We start from the raw sequence: 25,703 nt of genomic DNA, 5'->3' as shown, positions 1-25,703 counted from the left end.
AATTAATTTTATCATAAACACTAAAGGAAAGGTCATGAATCTTAGAAATATTGTCACTGAGATCTGTATCACAAAATATTAAGAAATAATCTTTTTCTCAAGAAGAAAAATACATTAAAAAATTAGAAATCTAATAAGTGGTTCTTTAGGTTTTAGCCAATAGTATGTTAACAATCCAGTCAACAAGCATATAGTAAGCACTTATAAGTGCCAGACACACTAAGCAGAGGAGATGCAAAAAAGGCAAAACCACAATCTTTATTCTCAAAGGAGCTCACATATGAAAGGGAGAGGAAGCAGTAATCAAAAGTATACTATATAAAGGGTATTTGTGTATGCACTGTGTATAAATATACACATATTATACCGCTTTCCTACCTACCATTCATCTCACTTAAACACTATAAACACCCTTCTAAAATGCTATAGTCTGAAAACAATGATAGATGCAATGAAGAACAGCTAGTGAGGCTAGCTAGAAAGCAGAATTCATATAAAAGATCTACTTCCAAATATGAAAAAAAGCCAATCATGAGCAGCTAGATGGCGCAGTGGATAGAGCACCGGCCCTGGAGTCAGGAATACCCAAGTTCAAATCCGGCCTCAGACACTTAACACTTACTAGCTGTGTGACCCTGGGCAAGTCACTTAACCCCAACTGCCTCACTAAAAAAAAAAAATTTAAAAAAAGCCAAGCATACCTGCAGCTACTAAGTGCAAAAATTATTGATGGTTTCCTAAAATTTAGTGCATATTTATAAACTTAAGTTAGGGACAAAGGAGATATACACAATCCCCCCCATCCCCCCCCTTTTAGATGACATAAGAATTAACACCATGCTTTCTCTGGGGTTAATTTAACCAGATTACTTGTCCCAACAGACATGAAAAAAAAAAAAAAATCAAATTCTAAAATAGTTCTTGCCTCCCATGAAGAGTCAGATTTTATGATGTTTTGCCAAGAAATTATATAATTCAAAACTCAACTTCTGTACAGTCATTTTTTTTTTCCATTGCTAAATCTAAAAAACAAAATAATCTATTTGTAACCAATCATTAATTGTTATCTTTTGGGTTTATTTTGTTTTCTCTTACTAATTTATATCACCATGTGATAAAAATCCTATTTAGAATGAAGTCAAGGTACAACTAATTAAAGTGTTAAATTGTTCATCTTACCATACTTGACGGATTCATATGTTGTAACAACTTAGACTCTGGCACAATAACTTGAGGTGGTGCTGCTGAAAACATAAAAATCAAATGTTTTAAGAACTGATATGTAAATAATTAACAAATTTATAAAAGTTGGGAATTTAAAAGATATTAAAAATATTTCATTATTTCAAAATAGCAATTACAGTACTAATACACACACACGTGTGTGTATTGAGTAGATAAAACAATACTATGAAAACTGGTAATTTTCCCACTTACTCAAAACTATGTTTAAAAAACATATAAAAGGGGTCGGCTTGGTGGTGCAGTGGATAAAGCACCAGCCCTGGATTCAGGAGTACCTGAGTTCAAATCTGGCCTCAGATACATTGGGAAATGCCTAAACACAGCATGGTCCATGAATGGACTATTCATTGTGCTTTAAGAAATGCTGAATGTGATGAATACACAAGAAGCCAAGTAGAGTGAAGTAAGAGCCAATAAAACAATATACACAATGTCTTTAACAATATAAATGGAAAGAACACACAAATACTAACTCACTCCAAAAGTGAATGCTACAAAATTATAAAGAACAAGCATGGCTCAAAAGAAGAGATATGAGAAAACACTTCAACCCTCTGCCCCCTCCGAGGAGTTAAGAGGTCCAAGTACTGAACACTGTGTATATTTTCATACTTTTTAGATGTATCAATTAGTTCCTCTGATTTTTTCTTTAAAAAAATATTAGTTATATGGAGAAAGGGATAATGGGGGAAACTTTGGTGATGTAAAAAGACATCAATAAAAACGTATTTTCAAAAATTATTGCCCAAAGTTAAGTATCATTATACATTAGCAATATATCCTTGTCAACCATCAAGAACATCTAGCTTCAAATTTACCACTGACTCCTAACCAGTATCCTGTGGTAAAAGTGCATAATATGTTTAGTGTTTGACTCCGCAAATTTCAGAGAAGAAAAGGATAACTCATTTATCCCAAATATTCTCTGAGTGAAGAAAGTCAAATTTTAATGTATGATGACATAAAATCCTAATGCCAGAGCTCTAGGCAGTAGGAGGAACAGTCATCAAGCCAGAAAGGAGAAAATTATCTTCAAGTTTATCAAACAAAATTACTAGTTTTAGGAAAAGAAATTCCCTTTCCCTATAACAGTTATATAAAGATAACTAACACCATAACTAAATTCTCCAAATGAATAGATGGATTTTCTCCATACTTAATCATTTTAAAGCATACCTATTACATTAAATGACATTTATTTACACTCCACTGAAGCCTACTCTAGAACTTCATTTGGAATGGAAGTAAACCTATGGAAGCATAATAACCCAAGCTAAACTGCTGCTTGAAGGCCAACCAGCCTAACCAAATGGGGTCAGATTCATCACCAAAAGATGGGTCACCAGGTGCATATTTTTTTTCAGTGACAGCAATTCAGGAACTGATAGACTAAAGAAGCACAGGTGCTGTGATCTAAATCGTTACCTAAAACTGATAAAAGTCATCACTCTTCTTCGGGGTTTAATGACTTAGGATGAACACATGCCTTACTATCTGGATTGGGAAAATAAGGACACCTGTCTATAAATGTGTGAATATTTAGAATTTTTGTGGTTAGTCAAATAAATATATACAGATAGTTTAGCACAATAAAACTCACCATTGACAAAAAAAAGACTAAGAAGAAATGCTGTGAATACTGAAAACATAAATGGAGGGCATAAAGTTAACTAAGATATTTCTTGGTATTAAAGTTCAGCCCAGCCCAGGGGGTGGCTAGGTGGCGCACTGGATAGAGCACCGGCCCTGGATTCAGGAGTACCTGAGTTCAAATCCGGCCTCAGACACTTGACACTTACTAGCTGTGTGACCCTGGGCAAGTCACTGTAACCCCCATTGCCCCACACACAAAAAAAAATAATAATTCAGCCCACCTTATTGAAATCAAATACTAGTAAATAATTGAACTCATAAAAGAAATTCATAAGTGATTATTCAAATGATAGACACTTTGCAAAAGAAAATAAACTTCTCAGTCACACTGTCAAATGATTAGAATCAAAATTCTCAAAGCCAAAATGTAATTTATTAATCATCTAGTCCAACCTACTCACTTTCCAAATGAGGAAAAGAAAGGCCAGAGGTTAATTGACTTGTCAGAGGTAACTGACATACCCAAGTAATAAGACAAATCTTTCTCCAAGGAAAAATTAAAAGTGCTTTTGTCTTAGATTGGGCACAGAGGGTACTTCAAATGTGAAATAATAATTTGTTATTTACATAGGAAGTTAAGAACATAGTGTAGGGGGCAGCTAGGTGGCGCACTGGCCCTAGATTCAGGAGGACCTGAGTTTAAATCTAGCCTCAGACACTTGACACATACTAGCTGTGTGACCCTGGGCAAGTCACTTAACCCTCATTGCCCCACCCAAAAAAAAAAAGAGCATAGTGTAATGGAACAAGCATTGAGTTTTGTGGGCATTGTGGGAATTGAGTGAACCACACTGTCTGTCTTATGATTAAATTCTGGAGTTTGCCTAGTTCCCTTTTCTATTCAATTATGGGTCTAGTCCACTTTCTGTCTTGTGAGAACATTTTATTTAATTATGGGAATTGTGAGAAAACTTCATTGCATTGTCTGAATCAAGCCCTATGTGGCTGGGAAACTGGACCACCTCACCTCTACCTATTGTTTAGTGTTAACTGAAGATTTAGGTAATACTGACCAGAAACATGGTCAGATCGAAAGACTAATGAAAGGAATTTTCTCACAATTATACATCTCAAGCAACCCATACTTTATCTGAAAACTGGCTGCACGGTTGTCAGTTACTGCTTCCTTATTCTTTTCTTTCTTTTTTTTTTTTTGCAGGGCAATGGGGGGTAAATGACTTGCCCGGGGTCACACAGCTAGTAAGTGTTAAGTGTCTGAGGCCGGATTTGAACTCGGGTACTCCTGAATCCAGGGCCAGTGCTTTATCCACTGCACCACCTAGCTGCCCCGCTTCCGTATTCTTTTAATTGAATACAGACACTAGGGAAGTATGGGGACATCTTTTTTTTTTTAAATTTCTGGGAATTTTACCTATTTACTGTCCCGCTTCCCAACTTGAAAAGTGCCTAATCATTCCCCCAATTAGAAATCAGATTACCTAACCTTATATCCTGGTTTATATCTTATTATTTTCTATTAATGCATAAAAATATTCCAGTGCCAAACTGAAGGAGGCCTGGTCCCAATTTGTTATGCAATTGGCATACAATGATTTAATAAATCTATATGCTCAGGAACTTGAACCTTTGTAGCTTGAGTTATTTCAGATTTTACCTGTCATGGTTTCAAATCAGAAGATATAGGCTTGAATCCCAGTTCTGTTATGAACTGGCTACATGACCTTTATCAAGTCACATGAACTTTCCTGGGCTTCAGTTTCCCCCTCTATAAAACGAAGGGGCTGGACTAATAAAGATTATCTTTGGTAATAATAGATTATCTTTAAGGTCCTTTCGACCTCTAAATCTTGATCCTATTGAAAGACACTAAGCATTAATTAGATTCAACAAATATTTAAGTACCCACTAAGTGCAAGGCATTATGATAATAGCTACTAAGTTGGACTAATCTTGGAGGAGTAAATGAATATGCACATAACTGAACCAAAAGAAACTGGGACATCAGCCAACATTAATATTTTATGCCACTTTTTAGTCTCACTAAGCACCATTTAACCATGATTGGTTTAACTCTTTCAGATTTAATTTCTCCTACAAGAGGAAAAAAAAAAGATGTCATCTAAAAGCCTGAAACCAACTTCATACAAACCTTGCTGTGATGCAGGGATAAGGACCTGTTGCGTTTGGGATTGCTGCTGCACAGTCTGTTGGGGTTGTGCTTGCTGATGGTGGTGATGATGGTGATGCTGTTGCTGCTGCTGTTGCTGCTGTTGTTGCTGTTGCACTTGTATTAAATATTGCTCTTCTGAATGAAATCCATCTACTGCCTTAGACTGCATCAACTTATTCTCCCATAACTAAAGGAAAAAAAAAGGCTAAATGTACCCAGGTAGAAATTTTAAAAAGCAAATATTCTGTGCTTATATGGTATGTTGTCAATTCTGACAGTAAAAAAAGTCACACTACAAATTTACACTCTTTAAATAAATGGAGATAAAAGAGAAACTCATCTGTAAAAGAAATGGGTTAAGCTCAATGGACTCCAAAGTTCCTTCCAGAGTTTTAAATTTGTGACTTTATTATTAATGACTAAAGAGATATCTTATTTTTTCTACCTTATGGCATACTAGTAATTTTTTTGGTCACTCCTAAAAATCTTCAACTTAATTATTAAAGGCTGATGCCCCGTTTATTCAGCATTATTGGGAAAGGAAGGGTCATTATGTAAGTAACTGAAATTTTTCCCTCTTAAGTACCAACATGCTTTAATTTTAATACAAAAAAACTTAAAAATAAATCTGCATAATTTACTTACTCCTTAAATACAATGTTTAATATATAATAAAACCTCATGATGCTACAGAGTAACGATTCTATCAGTTATATTATGCTACAATACAGTTATGCCCTTGAGTTTAAGCTTTCATTTTTCTGATTTTGGTAGGTACAAAAAAATACTATTTTAGGTGATTTGGTGAGAAAGAAAATTTAGAGGAGATATAGTCCCTACCCTCTAGTAAAAAAGGTAAGACAGCAACAAATGACTACTACAGGACGCCCAGAGGAAGGAGAATACAGAAGAATGGAAAAACAAAGAGAGCAAGTACACAGATTACAAGATTGACAAAGCATCACATATTTTTACTCAAATTCCACAAAACAACCATCTTTCCACTTAACCTCCTTCCTCTATTTGCAGTGAGACTCAACATTATTCCAGTCACCTAGGTTTCTGATATACCACCCCTCTACCTTCCACATCTGGGTCCAGACTTTGCCTGGCCTAGCAGAATAGTATCTTCCCCATTCTCCTCTAATCTAGTTTTTCTCCTCTTCAATCTATCCTCTATATGGCTGCCAAAATGATATTTTTAAAGCATAGGTCTGACCATGTCACTCTCCTGTTCAAGAAGCATGAGTATCCCCTTTCTTTTATTTTTTTTTTTTAACTGAGGCAATTGGGGTTAAGTGACCGGCCCAGGGTCACACAGCTAGTAAGTGTCAAGTGTCTGAGGCCACATTTGAACTCAGGCACTCCTGACTCCAGGGCTGGTGCTTTATCCACTGTCCCATCTAGGTGCCCCGAGTATCCCCTTTCTTTAGAATAAGTCCTCTGTGCCTGACATTTAAAAGTTTTAACAAACCACCTCCAGACTTTCTAGTCATATGATTACATACAATTTCTTCTCATATGCTTTGGTTTGGTTCTAGCCAAACTGATCTATTTGCTATTAGCAATGAAGTGCAAAGAGATAGGCAAATACCCAGAATAGAGTAAAAAAGTCAAAGAAGGTTGCCCCCTTGCCCCTTTAGGAATTAGGAAACAAGGAATTTAAGAAGGAATCAGTGGAAAGGAAAATATTGAAGATACATAGAAAGGAATTGCTAGTACAAAGTTCTGTAAATGGTGAGAGGAAAAACGAGATCAAGAATACACACAAATATTAATCCTAGTAAGGAATCAAGGCATCTTTTTGGTGACCTAAGTAAAGGAGAAAAAAGAGGATATGAAATTGAAAAATTATATTCCCTAATTGAGAAATAGTCAAAGGATATGAACAGGCAGTTTTCTGATGAAGAAGTCAAAGCTATCGCCATATGGAAAAATGCTCTAAATCACTATTGATTAGAGAAATACAAATTAAAACAACTCTGAGATACCACCTCACACCTATCAGATTGGCTAATATGACAAAAAAGGAAAATAATAAATGTTGGAGCTGTGGAAAAATTTGAACACTAATGCATTGTTGGTGGAGCTGTGAACTGATCCAACCATTCTGGAGAGCAATTTGGAACCATGCCAAAAGGGCTATGGGACTGTTGACCCAGTGGTACCAATGCTAGTCTGTATCCCAAAGAGACCATAGAAAAGGGAAAAGGACCCACATGTACAAAAATATTTATAGCAGCTTCTTTGTGATGGCAAAGAATTAGAAATTGAGGAAATGCCCATCAATTGGGGAATGGTTAAACAAGTTGTGATATATGAATGTAATGAAATACTATTGTGCTGTAACAAACGATGAGCAGGAGTTCAGAGAAACCTGGAAGGACTTACATGAACTGATGCTGACTGAAAGGAGCAGAACCAGGAGAACACTGTACACAGTAACAGCAATATTGTGTGATGTACAATGGGGATAGACTTGGCTCTTCTCAGCAGTGCAATGATCCAAAACAGTTTCAAAGAACTCATGATAGAAAATGTTCTCAAAAAAGAGAACTGTGCAGTATAGATGCTGATTGAACCATACTATTTTTTTTGGTTTTGGTGCTGTTGTTTTTCTATTTTGAGGTTTTTCCTCATTGCTCTGATTTTTCTCTTATAGCATGACTAATGCAGAAATATGTTTAATGTTATTATATGTATATATACATACATACATACACACACACGCATATATATATATAAAAACCCTTTATCAGATTGCCTGCTGTGGGGGGGGGGCGGGGAGGGGAGGGAGAAAAATCTGAAATTGGAAAGCTTGTATAAACAAAAGTTGAAAACTATCTTTACATGTAACTGGAAAAAAATAAAATACTTTAATAAAAAAAAGAAAAAGAAAATGTTCTCAGCATCCAGAAAAAAGAATGCAGATTGAACCATACTATTTCTATTTTTGCACTGTTTTTTTTTTCTTTCTTTTTTGAGGTTTCTCCCTTGTGCTCTGATTCTTCTTTCACAAGATGACTAATGTAGAAATATGTTTAATGTGATTGTACATATACAATCTGTATCAGACTGCTTTCCATCTTGGAGAGGACAGAGGGTGGGAGAAAAAAATTTGGAACTAAAAATCCTGTGAAAACGGGGGCAGCTAGATGGCGCAGGGGATAAAGCACCAGCCCTGGATTCAGGAGGACCTGAATTCAAATCCAACCTCAGACACTTAACACTTCCTAGCTGTGTGACCCTGAGCAAGTCACTTAACCCCAATTGCCTCACCAAAAAAAAAAAAATTCCCGTGAAAACAAATGTTAAAAACTATCCTTATATGTAACTGGAAAATAATAAAATACTTTTTAAAAAAAGAAATTGAGAAATTCTGAGAAACAAGGGGATGTAACTGAAGGTGCTCACGTTGGACAACCTCAACCCTTTGGGTGAAAGAGAGTGTCACATCTTCTGCTACAATGAGGTCTGAGCGATATTAAAGAACCAGGAAAATAAAGAAGAGGTTTAAACAACACCTATGCAGAATGAGGGGGAAGTCAACAGCAAGAGCTAAGACAATACTATAATAAGGGCCTGTTTTCCTTCCTAGGTCATAGCTCTGCTCTGGATGGTTGAAAACTATTAATTTCAAAGAGGAATAATTTTGCCTCCTCTTTATGCTTTTAATTTCTTTTTCTTGTCTTATTGCTGGCATTTCTATAAATGTCTGGAGTGGAGACTCTATTTCTCTGTTTATTAAGAAAGCATCTAGTGTTTCCCCACTAAGTAGAATGCTGTCTTTTTGTTATCATATTAAAAGGTCTATGTCTAACCTCTGTAGGGCTTTTAAATTAAATGAGTTTTGTATTTTGTCAAAGGGTTTTTCCCTCCATCTCCTGGCAAAATCATGTAGTATTAGAAGGTTTTATTGTTAACATGATGATATTTTATTGTTTTCCTAATGTTGTCCTATGCTTGGAATAAATCCAATTTGATCACTGTGAGTAATTTTGGGGTTAAATCCCTCTCCCTTTTTGCTCCTCAACCATTTTTATGCCATGTCCTTTGTTCTAGTCTTGACTTCACATAAAGCTACTTCTACCTACTGCCCTGGGGCTCTGAGTTTCTGATTGGTAAGTCATCATTTATAGCCCAACCCAGATCCATTACAAGGCTGCTAGTAGTGCATCTTCATGTCATACTGTCAACACCCCCACTTCCAATTCCTACCTCTTGCTCTGAGAATCGTAATACAATCAAAATTGCCATTGGAGGAAAGGGGAAGAACATGTGTCAATTAATGCCTCAATGGCTCCATTTTCAATCCTTCAAACTTGCCTTAAAACATTTCTCTCCCAGGCCACAGCTCATGTAGGTGTTGCCTTCCCTTTTAGAATACAAATTCCTTGAGACTAGGAACCATCTTGCTTTTTGTATCCTCAGTGCTTAACACAATGTCTGGTACACAGTAAACACTTAGAATAAATGTTTTCTCATTTTATTTTTCACTTACTTTATTTTTTAAAAAATTTCCAATCAATAATCATTAATAATATTATAGTTTACTTTATCTTACCCAGAAACAAGTCTCTACTTCTTAGCAATCATTTCCAAACCCTATCTTTTCCTTGACTCTCCTGTAGGTATTGTTCTCTCCACCCCTCCACACACCGCCCCCCCCCCCCAGACTAACATTGTTAAGCTCCTCCAAAGCAGGCGTTACCTTTACTTTCTAGCATTTGTATCCTCAGTGCTTAGCTCAGGACAAATAAGCATTTAAGTAATAAGCAGCACTTCCTCATTTAAGAATAAATTATCTGCAAAAACTACCCAAAGTAACGAACTTTTAATGTGCAAATTTTTCAACTGCTACAGATACATCAAGAAATTACCAATAGGGGCGGCTAGGTGGCGCAGTGGATAAAGCACCAGCCCTGGATTCAGGAGTTCCTGAGTTCAAATCCGGCCTCAGACAATTGACACTTACTAGCTGTGTGACCCTGGGCAAGTCACTTAACCACTTAACCCCATTGCCCCGTAAAAAAAAAAAAAGGAAAAAAAGAAAGAAATTACCAATACACATATTTTTATTAATGCAAGATAACCTAAATCTTTGAACATTTAGCATAAGGTAATATCTATCACTATAAACTTAATGACTAAGGAATATGTAAAAAGCTAGATACAATTCATCTCTAATTTTGGATCTAGTTTAGTCTTGAGGGTACTTGGCCTTATATGAACAATGTTACAATGGGTAGTTAATTTTAAGGCCAGCCAATAAAAGTCTTTGTCATCTGCAAGTATGGATTGTAGACTAATGTACTACTATATTTAACTACATAAGGAGGCAGTATGGAGCAGGTGAAATAGTATTAGACTTGGATCCAATGAGCTAAACTCTATAGCTGTGAGGCTTTACTAGCAGTGTCATTTTGGCAAAGTCACTTTACCCCTGGTGAGTGTTGTTTCCTTCACCTATGAAATGAGGGTAATAGTGCTTGTCCTCCATAAAAGACAGATTAAGAGGATTCATCACAGGACCGGAGGTGTGGACTGCAGGATCTTGAAGTTATCTATCAGCAGCATCCAGGTCTGCTGGTTCTACAGAGCTAGAAAAGCTTTTTCCTTTGTTACTACAAAATGCATTTGCCAAGGGCCAGTCTGGCTAACTATACCAAGGTTCACCATAGTTTGTGCCCACAGTAAACGATCATTCTAATAAATATAGAAAATATTCTACCATCTTATGTGCCATCCACTTTTGTTTTCAGAGAGATTATAGTACAGTGGGAGAAAAATGGGATGAATATTAATAATCATAATTTTAAGATCATTTACCAAAATTTTAAAATGTTAGTATTCTTAAACATGTGACCTTTGTTAAATCACCAATGAGAAAATAGACTATCAGGGAAATTAAACCTCATCCACATTAATATTCTTATTATAAAACCAGGAAAGAAACTGAAAATTAATACAAGAATGGCTCAGTTTCTCCAACAGTGCAAATAAAAGAAATGAAGAGTGGCTGGATTCACCCAAATACATGCAGAACTAGGTTTCGTTCTGGAGGCAGTAAATCCAAAAAGCAAATTCTAAAAAACAATGGATTAAATCATCCTAATTATTTTCACTGAGAAGATAAGGCAAACTAGGGAATAACATCAGATGAGCCCACGTGCCTATCACCTTCCTATCTCTATAAAACCTTTTTGAGTCTAGATCACCCATTCTTAACCTGGGAACCATGAGCTTGGATCATGGATCCAAAAAACTGATAACTGTATTTCAATATAATTGGCTTCCTTTGTACTTCTATATATTTTCTTTTCTTTCTTTTCTTTTTTTGTGGGGCAATGAGGATTAAGTGACTTGCCCAGGGTCACACAGCTAGGAAGTGTTAAGTGTTTGAGGCCAGATTTGAACTCATGTCCTCCTGAATCCAGGGCTGGTGCTTTATCCACTGCACCACCTAGATGCTCCCTATACATTTTTCTACATTTATAAACATTATTCTGAAGAGGGGTGGAGAGAATTCACAAGACTGTCATCAGAAGGGAAGAGGCTTTTGTCAATTTTAACATCAGAGCATTTCTTCAGTCAGAAACTATAAAAGCCCTATGTGTGTTATTGATAAATATTAACTAGGTGGAACAGAAACAGAGCCTTAAAGTCCCTCTTCTCCAACAAGAAATTTTCTATAAATATCATAGAAAGGACAGCTGTCATTTCTTGCCAAGTCTTCTTGCATCCTCAGTTGCTTCAAAATATCCCCAGATGACATGATCCTTCACTATTCTGGCCACTCCTATCTGGATATTCTCTAATATATCAATATCCTTCCCAAATGTGATGCCCAAAACAGAATATAGTATTATAAATGTGATCTAAATAAATAAAAATAAATGTGATCTAACCAGGACAGAACACCAGAGTACTATCAATCTTCAAATCATGAATGCTAGGCCTTTCAATGCCATCTAAAATGACACCGGCTTTTTTGGTTGCTTTATCACATTACTGACTCATGTTAAGCTTCAAGGCTACTACCAGAAACATTCTTCTTCAGATAACCTGTCTCATTATACCTTTTTGTACTTATACACATTTTAAGATAAAAAAGTCCATGAGTAGGGCAGCTAGGTGGCGCAGTGGATAAAGCACTGGCCTTGGATTCAGGAGGACCTGGGTTCAAATCCAGCCTCAGACACTTGACACTTACTAGCTGTGTGACCTTGGGCAAGTCACTTAACCCTCACTGCCCTACCAAAAAAAAAAAACCAAGGAGAAAAAAAAAAGTCCATGAGAAATGCAACAAAATAACCTTTTGAATTTACTGAAAATCAACATCAAGGAAGAAATTAGACAGAAGGACAACCAAATGCCAAAAGAACTCATCGGTATTACATTTATTAAGTAACTATTAGGTTTTGGATATGTGTATGTGAAATGTACCTCAATAGACAACCAATTGAGTTAGTCCATTGGTGTACATACGTGTGTACACACACACACACACACACACACACACACACACACACACACACACACACACACGCCTAAACTAAGTAATTGGAATATATTTGGGAAACTTCACAACGTTTTCAGACCCCTTCCACAAAAACAGCAATATTTACTGAGTGATGCTACATAACATGGATTACCATCACATCAGAGAAATCAACACAGCAGATAACTCAAAAGGATAACAGAAAGAAATTTAGTATGCTTTAGATTGCTTAAACTTACCATTAACAATGACTTGCACGTGAGAAGGGGAAAGGGTAGAGACCAAGCATTTATTAAGTACTTAATATGTATGTACAAGGCACTGTGGTAAAAGTATCAGAAATATTATCTCATTTAATCCTCACAACCATCCTAAGAGGTAGGTACTATTGTTATCTTTTCAGTTAAGGAAACTGAGGCACACAGAAGCTAAGTAACTTGGCCATACAGCTAGCAAGTGTCTGAAGCTGGATTTGAATTCCTGACTTCTCTGATTTCAGGCTGAGAGCTAGCTGAGAAAAAGAACACAAAAGATGTCACTCAAGACAAGTCTAAGAAGAACAATCAAATAGAGAACCATATAACAATTTCTACTCCTGTACTCTAGTATGATTGGCAGATCCAGTATGAAAGTTTTATAGGAAGATATGGGTAAAACTATAGCATCAAATGAGAAAGAATGGAGAAGCAACAAAATGAACTTGAGATAAAAGGAGGTGCCCCACATCAATGAAATCCAAATTCTATTGAAATATGAAAGTGCAACTACTTGTTGCAGGCTTATTTTTTTTAAATTGTAAAGAACGATAGAAAATTGAAGCTGCTATCATTGGCATTTATAGTATTTTTTTCTCTGAGAAATTTCCAGTTCTATGATCACAGGATTTAAAGCTGAAAAATCCTTAGATGTTATCTCATTCTACCTTCTCATTTCACAAATTAAGAAAATACTGAGGCCCAGAAAGGTCACACACATAAGTAGAAAAGGGGTATCCCTGGAGGAAGGGGATTCCCTCTAGCAATAAGAGATCAATAGGGACCAGAGTGTTTTTTACAGAAAGGAATGATGGCCTAATTAGTTCCTGTTAGAGCTTTTTTATCCTTAGAAGGTAAATGTTTTTATGTTTATTTGCTGGCTAATTTTTCAAAATCTGAATTTCATACAAATAATATATAAGCTTATTATTTAAATGAAAGTTAAAGGTTTGGTTTGGGTACTGATAGTAGCATTAATATAGCATGGCAAAAAGTGTCCAAATATGGCCATGACTAAAGATTATTTTATTCCCCACTCTCTCCTCCAATTTCACATTGATTTCCAATTCACTTTGGTAAAAAAACAGATCATTCAGTTTTCTAAATTAATTCCAGAATTAATCTCTGAAAAAAGTACCAAAAGAGTCTATCACATGCTTCCCCCACCCCCCATGCTTTCTAAAAACAAAACCTACATCTCCCTGAATTTGATATTATCTTGTTTCTGTAGGCATAGGAAAGAAAACAGATTAACAACATTTAGGTAAAGTTCAAAATCAGAGAAAGTTATTGTGAATAATAAAGAATAATGGAGCCAAGAGGTGCTAGAAAGCTGGCACTAAAAAAGGGACAAGAACATTTATACTATGTATAGGGCAAGAAAACAAAGGAAAGGGGTGGGGGGAGGAATAAACATTTTATAGTGCCCACTATATGCCATGCACTGTACCAAGTGCTTTACAACTAATATCTCATTTGATCCTCACAACAGCCCTTCAGAGTAGGTGCTATTATTATCCCCATTTTTTATAGTTGAGGAAACCAAGGCAAACAGCGGTTAAGTGACTTGCCCAGGGTCACAAAACTATGATGTGTCTGAGGCTGGATCTAAACTCAGGTCTTTTTGAGTCCAGACCCAATGTTTTATCTACAGTGCCATGAAATTGCCTGTGCCCAGTCATGCTTGAAGGAAAGAAGTATTGGCAAAGATGACAAAAAACAAAAATGACAGTTGCTCAAAGGGCTTTGGGGAAGCAAGCACATTAATGGACTGTTAATCACATTAGGAATTAGTCCAGGGGCAAAGTGGATAGAGCACTGGCCCTGGAATCAGGAGGACCTGAGTTCAAATCCGGCCTCAGACGCTTGACACTTACTAGCTGAGTGACCCTGGGCAAGTCACTTAACCCCAATTACCTCACCAAAAAAAAAAACAAAACCCCCACCACCACCAACAACAAAAAACCCAAACCAAGTGGAGGAATTAGTCCAGCTATTCTGGAAAGCAATCAAGAACTATGCCTTCAACCCCACTAATCTAAGAGTACTCTTTGAGCTAGCTATACCATCATCTTGGACACTTAACACTTGCTAGCTGTGTGACCCTGGGCAAGTCACTTAACCCCAACTGCCTCACCAAAAAAAAAAATTATCATTCTTTCTCTATTGAGAAAAACAATATTAAAACTATAGCTTCTGGTGTTTTTTTTTTCTTTTTACCTTTTTACATGATTATTTTTAATATTTTCAATTTCCCTGACATGAACAAACTACAATTCAGAGAATTTAGAGCAATCATTTTTGGTATTATCGAAACAGAGGTGCTTACAATCTAGAAGTGGACAAATATTGTCCCAATTCTTAAGTGAACTCTGAAAACTACAAAACAATGAATTGAGTTCAGTACCTGGCAAAAATTAATAAATATGTGAAAATTTACAAAATAAAGTGCTAAAACTCAGGAACTAATATTGGTTTACCAAGAACAAATCGTAAAAAATGAATTTCATTTCTTTTTCTGCTGAGTTACCAGACAGGGAAATGTTACTGTCTTCATATAAAAAAGAGGCAAAGCATTTGACATTATTTCACATGATTTCCTTGTGAATAAGATGGATAAATGTGGAATGGATAAAAATAGTACAGTAGACTGGTAGCTAGCTAAACTGTTCCAAAAGATTATTGAGTCACTGGTGTCAACCTGAAGGAAAATTTGTCTACTGCATGTCATTTGGGTCTACCTTCTGCCCCACACAGCTTTGACAAAGTTTTTAATGACATTTTCATCAAAAATACAAATGATAAAAATAGGAGGTATAGCTAACGAGATCAATAATAACAATGAGATCCAAAAGATCACAGTAGAATGATGGGCTAAATTTTTTTTTGGGGGGGGGCTAAAATTTAAAATGAAACTTAAAATGTATAAATATAAAATCCTGAACTTTGGCTAGGAAAAAAAACAACAATAATTTACAGGACAGAGGAGACCTGGCTAAATACACTGTACACTGGGTACCGAGGTAATTAAATTCTAAACATATTCCATTATTGTCATTGATAAAAAGAAATAGTAATAGGTATGAAAGCAGATCTATTCTGTTTCACTGCTTATTTCTCAGCATTCCTCTAGTTTCATCTACAAATGTTCTCAGAATGATCTGGCTTAGCTGACTGGGTCTCAAGCCAAGCTCTTGTATACTGACTCACATATAGTAGGTACTTAATAAATGTTTATTGATTGTACATATCTGTTTAACCCTCAACCAGCTTTGCATTGTTCAATAAGGTAATACCACTTTTCACTGTCCTCTATAATTTTGGACAACTGACTTTGATTTCTAACTATCTACTAGGCAAGAAAATCAGGTGTTTGCTTAATGAGACTAGTTCTATTATGTTGTAACCTACTTGCTGTGACAACTACTTTGCATAATTAGAACATATTCAAAGTAGTAAGGAAGTAAAAACAAAATACTTATCTAAGGCTTCAATTCTCTCCTAAACCTGTTTGTTCTAGTTTTGCCATTTTAATATTTCCCTGATAAAGAAAAAATACTTTAAGTAGTACTGTTCTCTTTCCTGTTGTTTATTAGCAATCTATATCCCTTTTTTTAGTGAGGCAATTGGGGTTAAGTGACTTGCCCAGGGTCACACAGCTAGTAAGTGTTAAGTGTCTGAGGCCGGATTTGAACTCATGTACTCCGGACTCCAGGGCCGGTGCCCTATCCACTGTGACACCTAGCTGCCCCTATATTCCTTTTTTAAAAAGTTCATATTCTGTACCTACCATTAAAGAAAATGGACATTTCCACATGGATCATAAAAGAGAAAAAGAGAACTGCTTATGATATTGTTTCAATATCGTTTATATAATCATACAAACTTTAAAAAACTGGTAGTCAAGTCAATATCTTTACTTTTGGTAATTTTCCATACTGCAAAGTCCCCATCTATTTTAATGAGATCTAACAAAATGATATAGTTGGGTGAAATATATGCTTTTGTTATGTATCATTTTGAGAAATACTAATAATGATTAGTCTACATAGGCAGCTGCTTTGGAAATGGCTTCCATTATCAGGAACGAATTACACTGGAATCACCAAGTAATGGCTTAATTAATTAATATGGCTTAATTTAGAGGAATTTGTTAAGTTCTTCCTAGACCTTCTCTACATAATCATCTGTTGCAGCAACGTATAAGCTGTAATTTATCCTCAGGATAGTTTGCTTACTCACAGAAGAAATTCTGGGCAAGATAAACAAGTGTACAGTGATGTAACATTTCCTATTGCCTTCAGGTTCAGGACTAACCAAACAAACTCTGCCAAATCTTTTGTTCACCTCTGAGGACAGCCTGTGAGCTACCTTCCATTTAAATGATGTAAATTACATTTGTGTTATGGCATTGTAGCAATAAAATCAGTATCACTGTAGTTCAGTTCTTCTAGTAGTGTATCAATACCTTGGTCAATGGGACAAAATTCTGAACTGAGTAGTGCAAGTTAAATTAATGTTTGTAGACAACTTAAGAACTGTACAATTCTCAGTGGTCTGTTCCCCGTTCTGTGGACAATTTTGTAATTTTATCTTTTTTGTGGAAAAAGCCTTTGCATAATTAGCTAGGTTGGTCCTCAGAGAAAGGCTATCATTGGGCCCATATTCAAAGCCCTCCCAACTTTGACAACTTGTACTCTGCAAAGCGCTCAAAGCCCAGAGTCCACTCTTTGTCATGATAAGGCATCTAAGTAAGACCTTTATAGCGTTTCTGGTTGCTCTCAAATTTTTTGAAGGAATATATTTTAAATTAAAGTGTATGTATATGACTAATTCTAGATAGATTATACTAACCTCATGTCAATTGGCTGATATATTTTTGTTATTTAATTTAAACAATACTACTAGAATTAAACTAGAAATACAAAATAAGTTTCTAACTGTGGCATTGTCAACTCCCTCACCCCACATACCCCATCATTTTCCCAATCTTGCTATCTACCATATCATTCTCACTCAACCTTTTCTCCCTACTTACAGAACCACTACCTAAATTTACATCCTTATCACTTCTAGCCTAACTTCTTATAAGTTTCCTCACCTTAAATCCATGGACTCTAGTTGAGTCCAACTTTTACAAGATACCAAAGTTTTTCCTTAAAGGTGAATCTGCTTGTATCACTCTCCTCTCAATTAACTCCCTACTACTTCTAGAAGAAATTAAAAACACCTTTGTTTAGCTTTTAAAGCTCTTCATTCCTCCTCCCACTCTGTGATCCAGGTAAGCTGACCTTCTTGCTCTTCCATCTCCTTTCTCCATGCCTTTGTATTGGCCATACCCATTGCTGGAATACATTCCTTTCTCACCTCCAGCTCACAGAATCCCTTTCCTTCTTTCAAGATGCAGCTTGAGCACCACCTTCCACATGAAGCCTCCCTAACTATCTTGTACTTATTGGCATTCATGCTCTTTATATTTACTTTATCTCTACTTATATGCATACATTCCATCTTTCTTGATAGTAAGAGTTAAGATTTATATAGCGCTTACTCTGGCAGACACCATGCTAAGCACTTTACTACTATTATCTCATTTGATAGAACACAAGTTCCTTGAAAGTAGAAATTGTTTCATTCTTTAAATCCCAAGCACTTCCTAGCACATGGTAGGCACTTAAATGCTTGCTGACTAACACACAAATTTTACTGCTCCATAAAAATAAGATTTATCTTATGGGAAAAAAAATAATTATGGCCTCTCTTCCTCATTTGCTACATAACAGACTAGGGCAGTTATCAATGTCAATTATGTTTGTACCTCTTAGGATAAACACCTAATCTATATGTGCTGAACATAACAATGAATAAATTTGTTAACTGAATTGGACTGTTATATAGAGATAAAGACAGTTATAGAATAGTTGTTTTATGATCATGTTATCATACTACAACATCATCATTCGCCAGTTAGCTAAATACTGAGGAATAATTGAGTTATAGATAATACTACCAAAAAAAGTGCATTTGGTATCATATCACTATACTGACTAGTAGGAACATATCAATGATGAATGAAAATATCCCAATATTACTTATCGAAACCTAAGAAACTGCCCAGGCATCATCCTAATCTTCACTTTAGAGCTACTAAATTGAACAGACATGAAAAACCTATCACTTGACCTTCATAAAACCTAAGAAAGGAGTTAGGTTAAAAAAACAGAAAATCCCTATATCAAAATTACGAGATGTCATTCAAACTATAACATCTTAACACACCTTAATGTCAATCTAACCTTCAGAAAATTAAAACAATTTATCAAAGGTGTATTTGGGGAGACTATGACTAATATTTACTGGATATCACCTTTAAGAATGTAAAAATTTGTCTAACATGTTTGGCAAGTAGTGGTGTGATGGTGAATGTTTTGAACAAATGACAACTCACTGTTTTTAATTCCATAAGGACTTGTTCATCTACTCCATCATCCAGAAAAACTTCTCTGACATCATTGAGGACATCTTCCATTACAGATCTATATAATTTGGGCTGAAAAGAAAAATGAAGTTTTTGAAAAACAAACTCATTTAGGATATACTGGATTTTAATGCTGTAGTCATTTTACAAAATATCTAATTAGTTTGGGAAGCATCACCATAAAGACTGGGATGTTATATGCCAAAATTTACAATTGGATAAATTAGAGGGTGAATATTTCTATTACCAAATAATCTAATACAGGAGGGAGGAGAGGCCATGTGGCCCAACTCTCCTTTTACACATTGAAGAGACAGAGGGCTAGTTGCAGTTATACTAAGTAGCAAAGGTGTTGTTTGAAAAACTTTATCTTGTCTCTAAATCCAGCTCCCAGGCCCGGAATCCATCTAACTCTTGTTAGCAATGCAACCCTGCACTTTAGTTTCCTCATTAATAAAACAGTCCAAATATTTATACTTCCTATCTGACAGGACTGTCATAAGGATCAAATGAAATAATACATGCAGCTATGTAATTGTTAACTATTATTGCAGAGTTCCTCTTAATCAGTTCCCACAATATGGATAATTGATTCTATTAACACAAATTCTATATACACAACTGTTGATCCACTCATCTATTCCATAAAGCAAGACACCTATATAGTCTGCAAATTTAAGGATAGTGGTGATGACAGATTGTATAAATCCATATCTACACACTTAGAACCCTGTATACAATGTAAAATAAATCGAAACTGCTTGTGTAACAAGGGGATAATGTTAATATCTATCCATTCAACATTCTGTTATTCTTAACTTTTTTTTAATTCAGTGTTTATACTCCAAAGCACCCCTTCATTCACAATGAAAAGAAAAGGTATGGAAGGCAAATTACATTTAAGATTTACCATAGGAACCTAGAATCTATTCCACATTTCAAAAGTATGAGTTTTTTACATGTTTTGCAATTTTAAATTTTTCAATAAATAAACAGAGGTTTTTAAAAACATCTCTTTTAAAGTCATCTGTAAACAAAAATGGTAAATTACTCAGTACTGAGCACAGCCTGTCCTACATCTTCCACATAAGTTATAAATCTGGTCTATTTCCCACTTCTAAATACTTTGGAAAAACTTGAGGTACTAGGTAGGAAAAGGAAGGCAAGCCTCTCTTACATTTTTCTCTTTGAAAAAATACACAGAAGTCATCAAGAAATAACACAGACTCCTATTGTTTAAAAAGGCAGAAAGAAAAACAAGTTACTGTAGCAAGTCAGCGTCAACAAGCAATGTATAAAGTGGACCCACGAGCTGCAAAATTCAAGTGCAAGAGGAGGCCACATAGGAAAAAAAAAAAACACACACACACACACAACAAAAACTATGCTGTGCACGAATCAGTTTCTCACTCCGGAGCATGCACCTCCCAGCCTCGCTCTCCGCAGCTCTCACTATTTAAAGCCTGATCTGGTGTTTAAATGGAGAGCTGGTGACGTAGGCCTGAAAAGCACCTTCCCATCCTGGCAGAGTCTATATTAGAGAGCGCAATGGCTCTATATAAACAGGGCAGCCAAAGGGAGGAGGACCACAAGGAGCAGGGACTGAAAAGCAGGGGAAGCTGCAGCAGCCATGATGGATCGATCTCTCTCTGAGAGTCGCAAACAAGGGGGCCAAGTCTCCACGGTACAGTCCTGGGCAGAGAGGGTTTGTTTGCGGCATTTGGGGAAGGGGTGGGGGGGTATCATTTTTTATTGTTATTTAGTCTTATAATAAAGGAGAGTCGGGTGGATCGAGGATCACATTGCACTGGTGACTGCAAAGGTTATTTATGTGACTGCTTTTTGCAAACCTATGTGACTGCAAGTAACAAAAAAAATAAAAGGATACAGGGACGGGTGGGGAGGATAAGGCAGCATTTAAGGCAAAGGGGGTGCCTTGGGTCAATGTGATTTTTTTCCCTCTTGCTAGTCGAAGGTATGACGGGATTTTGTTTCCCCTTCGCCATTTTAACGATTCTAAAGGGGATGGGACAAGTGCTTTTCAACCTTTTTAAAACGTAAAATGGCCCCATCCAGCTCCAAAGAAACTAACCACAAAACTCAAATGTCGCCTCACACTTCGCGCTAGTCCATGGCATCCTTGTTCAAAAATAAAAGGAAAAAAGAAAGGGGGAAAAAAGAAAAGAACCCCCCCCAACCCCCAACAAACTGGATCGGGGCGGGGTCTGGAAGATTAATCTTCTTCCCCAAGACCCGGATTTCTCCCCCTCGATCAGAATGAAACAGTTGAGTGTTGCCAAGCGGGACGAGCTCGCTCCGGGCCAGCTTGGGCTTGGAAGACTCTCGGGCTTCCCGGTGCCACTTCTCTTGCCTTACTTGTCTGGAGAGATTGCCATAGATTTCGGTTGCCCCAGAGGATCACACTCCTTTCTAAACTCCTCCCTCTACCAAACAATCTCCCTCCCCCCCCCCCAACAAAACCAACTCTCCTTCCACCAAAACCATCTTATGGCGGGTTTGGGGGGGGAAAGGGGGGCGGAAGGAGAGGCTATCTGCCCCCGTCCCCTCCCCTTTCTCAAGTTTTTAGCCTCTTCTTGCGCTCGAGTGGTGACTAATCTGAGGAAAGCCTTCCTTAAACCCTGAAAGCAGGGCTGAGCGCCCTCCACCTACTCTCGTCTCCCCCACTTTTCCCCACCCCTCCCTCCCTCCTGGAGAGAGGAGGGATGCCCACCCCAGCCCCCAGGAGCCCCACATTCTTGCCTCCACCCCAGCCCCCCCTCCCCCGCCCTCGGCCCAGGTCTTCCCTTCGGCGGGAAGAGGTGGCGGCGGCGGCGACAGCGAGAGGAGGCTGAGGGTGGGGGTGGGGAAGGGGGAAAAGAGTTGAGCCCGGCTCAGGCTCCTGGGCTCCTGGGCCCCCAGCCCGCGCCCGCCCCCACCGCCACCCAGCTCCGGCCGTGGCCGCCGCCGCCGCCGCCGCCGGTCACCGAGTCACATCCTTACCACGGGGTTTGTATTTGCCGAGTTCGCCATTTCCACACACAACACAACAACAAAAAAATAAAAAAATAAAAAAGAAATAAAAACAAAAGCAAAAGAGACCCCGACTGTAACCAGATCACCGAGATTTAAAAAAATAAAAATAAAAAATGAAATCGAGTCCCGAAGGTGGAGTAGGGGGAAAGGGGGGGGCGGTGAAAGGGGGGGGGTCCTCCGGGAGCTGAAATCCTCGAGAATCGCCCTTTTAAAAAAAAAATCGACCCTTCGGGGGTCCAGGGGAGCGTTCCCCGCCCCCCGCCCGGGGCAAAGGAGCGAAACTGCCACCGGTCGCCGCCCCCCGCGCTGCCGCTATCGCCGCCGCCGCACGGGCTGCAGCCACCAGCCGTCTTCTCCGCCCGCTTCTCTCCTTTATATAGTGAGCCAACGAGCTGCGCGAGCCACCACCGTCGAGAGACAGGGGCAGGGAGGAAAGGGAGGGGAGGGGAGGGGAGGGAAGGGGAGGAGGGAAGGAGCGGAGTGGGAGAGGGAGGAGGAGTAAGGATGGTGGGGGTAGGTAGGCGGTGCGAGACACCGCGAGAGCGGCTGTGTGCACGCACGCCTGGGGGCGCGCGAGACTGCCAAAGTGACTCGCGGTAGACCGACGTCTCAGCACTGTGCGAAGGTGGGGAAGGAACCGGGGCTGGGGAGCTGGGAAATTGACCGACTTACTCCCGCCCCACCCCTCCCAATCGCCTCTCGTGCCGGGGTCACGTGGTTTGCCTTCGCCGTGACCCAGGCGGAAGTTTCTTTTCACGTCTCTCACTTTGGGAAGATAAGAGTTAAAAAAATAAACCGGCTGAAGGGAAAGGCGGGAGCTTCAATCGAAGCAGCTAGCGAATCTAGGAGCGGCCGGCCGTTCTCCAGTCCCCAGAGGCGCGCCCTATCAGTTGGGCGAAATTTCAGAAGTGGCGCTCACTTGAAGCCTTGTTAGCTCTGGCCTTGGGGTAGGCCAGTGATTAATTGGTCACGTGACTCACTTTCCCGTCCCAGCGAGCCGGGCGCTGGTTTAAGTTTCGATCTGCGAAGTCATCAGTCCAAAAACCTAGACACCTGGTATGAGTTCTTGCTGCTGCTGCTCCTCGGCCAGAGCACCACGTTCGCGCTTTTCTCCGGAAGAAGCTCCTGCAGTGTTCGCTCCCGAAAATATCTGCTGCACGCAAATCCACCAAAGGAAACGGCGTCTGGGGTTTTGTGCCCTCAATTTTTAAATTAGGTGGGGGAGGGGTGCTACTTTTTTTTTTTTGCACGTACCAACTGATTTGTCCAGTACTGCCTTAAGTCTGATTACTATCCAATTTCCGAGTTACTCTACCGGCATATTTGACTTGGAATATTAATTTCTTTAGTTCGCTGGCATTACCAAAAGACACTTAATAACAATCTTGACTGATTTGAATAGTTCCAGAATTTACACCCCAAATAATTTAAATTCAACATTTATTAAGCCACATGAGCAACCCCGACTCCTCTCCCCCTTACCCCCTTTCAATTCTAGAACTGCTCAACATCACTGTAACTAGATCGACCAAAGTGCACCTCCCCAGACACCTTTCCCCAAGTGTCTCACTCTATTAGAATGTGAAATCTTTGAAGCGTAGGGGATGTCCTTTTTTTTGTTTATCTGGCATTGTGCTTGGCCTACAGCAAGTGCTTAATAAATGCTTTGGCATGTGAAGCTCTTCATAACCTGCCCCCTCCCCCACTTTTCCAGTCTATTTACATCTTACACTCTCCCTGAAGCCCCCAACGAAAATACTCTGATTCAGGGACATTGGCCTCTGCGGTTCCTCAATACACTCGATCTCTAGATGGGGCATTTTCACTTGGCTGTCCTCCATATCTAGAATTCAGTCCCTCATCATTTTCACCTCATGGCTTCTCAGGCTTCCTTCAAGTCCTGGCTATAATCTCACATTCTGCAGGAAGTCTTTCCTAATCTCTATTAATTTTAGTGCTTTTCCTCTGTTGGTTATTTCCTATATATTCTGTATATAGCTTCTTTCTACAAAGTTGCTTGCAGGCTTCCCTAATTAGACTGTGATTTTCAGAGCAAGGGCTCTTTTACCTTTGTGTTCCCATTGCTTAGTACAGTATCTGGCATATAGTGAGTATTTAATAAATGTTTAGTGACAGATTCATTAATCTACTATATGTAAAGGGACCTCATATATTGCTTCATGGACTAGCATTCTCTTTGTTGAGTAGTCACTTACATTCTGGGTATTTACTCATTATCAATAAATTGTCATTTGCCTTTACTTAAGAAATCAATGACATTATGTAAAAATCGTAGATTATATGAAGACAGAAATAGTATTAAAGGTAAAAACGGGACAATCCTTTTTCCCTTCCACCCCAAACTGAGAAGTCAAAGACCCCACTGATCCAGAATGCAAATAATGAGAAAGCTACCAGACTCAGAATTTTTTCATAATGCTACACAATGCCATCATATTATTAATCATCATTACGTATGATTCTGAATCATGCTTTCAGTAGATCTAGGGAACTGGGGGAAGGAGCATATTTGGCACTGAGAAAGGCTGAAATGATATTTTTATAGAAATGAAATCAAGTTCAGATGAATCAGCAAGAGCAGTCTTAAAAGGGGGGGGGGGGAATCACTAAATATGGGATCTGAAGGGGAAAACAGTGAAGAAATGAAGATTATGAATTTAAGGTCTTGTCCAGACTCAACTAACCAAGCCACTTCGTTCTTAGATCTCCAAATGTCTCCTCCCCAAGTCACTACCCACTTAACTGGTCACAGGAAGGCTGAACCACACAGAAACAGAACTTCCTAAAAGCATGAGTCCCATCTATCATCTTCTAGGAATACCTGAATTTGTTTTATTTTATTTTGATCACAGCTAATCAGAGTAGCAAATTATGTGGAATACAACATTTCCATCAACTATAAGATCATAGCACTTAAAACTGAAAGGAACCTTAGAGATCTGGCATAATCCCCTTTTATTTTGCCACTGAGGAAGATACCAATTTTAAAGATCATTTGGCAAACAATACTTTTTGGATTCTTATCCCAGAGGGATTAAATCATGTTTAGAGATACATAGGTATTGTGCATAGTGTTGGACAAGTTGGGGAGACTTGAATTTGAATCCTGTTGCAAATACTTAACTTTTTGTTGTTGAGTCATATCCAACTCTTTGTGACCCTATTTGGGGTTTTCTTGGCAAAGATATTAGAGTGGTTTGCCATTTCCTTCTCCAACTCATTTTATAGATGAGGAAGTGAGGCAAACAGGGTTAAGTGACTTGCCCAGGGTCAAGTAAGTATCTGAAGCTGGATTTGAACTCATGAAGATGAGTCTTCCTGATTCCAAGCCCAGTGCTCTATCCACTGTGCCACCTAGCTGCCCGCAAACATTTACTAGCTGTGTGT

At 38.2% G+C, this 25,703-nt stretch overlaps 1 protein-coding gene and 1 non-coding gene across 4 annotated transcripts in view; both read right to left on the bottom strand.

The window, feature by feature from the left end:
- GTF2A1 (general transcription factor IIA subunit 1) overlaps positions 1-22,907 on the bottom strand; it is a 42,340-nt gene extending 19,433 nt beyond the window's left edge. The window contains exons 1-4 of one of the 3 annotated variants that reach the window (XM_043984533.1): positions 22,263-22,907; positions 19,233-19,334; positions 5,009-5,216; positions 1,180-1,241 (exon numbers count right to left, since the gene is read on the bottom strand). In XM_043984533.1, the coding sequence (XP_043840468.1) occupies positions 1,180-1,241; positions 5,009-5,216; positions 19,233-19,334; positions 22,263-22,292 (402 nt within the window). In that variant the 5' untranslated portion in view covers positions 22,293-22,907. Of the gene's footprint in view, positions 1-1,179; positions 1,245-5,008; positions 5,217-19,232; positions 19,335-22,262 lie in introns of all 3 variants that reach the window. The other 2 variants (XM_043984531.1, XM_043984534.1) reach the window with 2 other exon arrangements.
- On the bottom strand, positions 2,110-2,254 carry LOC122745114. Its single transcript, XR_006355402.1, has one exon. It is a non-coding gene; the product is annotated as a small nucleolar RNA SNORA79 (small nucleolar RNA).
- Positions 22,908-25,703: the final 2,796 nt, after the last annotated feature.

Source organism: Dromiciops gliroides, chromosome 2, assembly GCF_019393635.1.
Source record: "Dromiciops gliroides isolate mDroGli1 chromosome 2, mDroGli1.pri, whole genome shotgun sequence".
In the NCBI taxonomy this organism is placed as follows: domain Eukaryota; kingdom Metazoa; phylum Chordata; class Mammalia; order Microbiotheria; family Microbiotheriidae; genus Dromiciops; species Dromiciops gliroides.
This window is presented reverse-complemented; position numbering and strand designations above follow the sequence as displayed.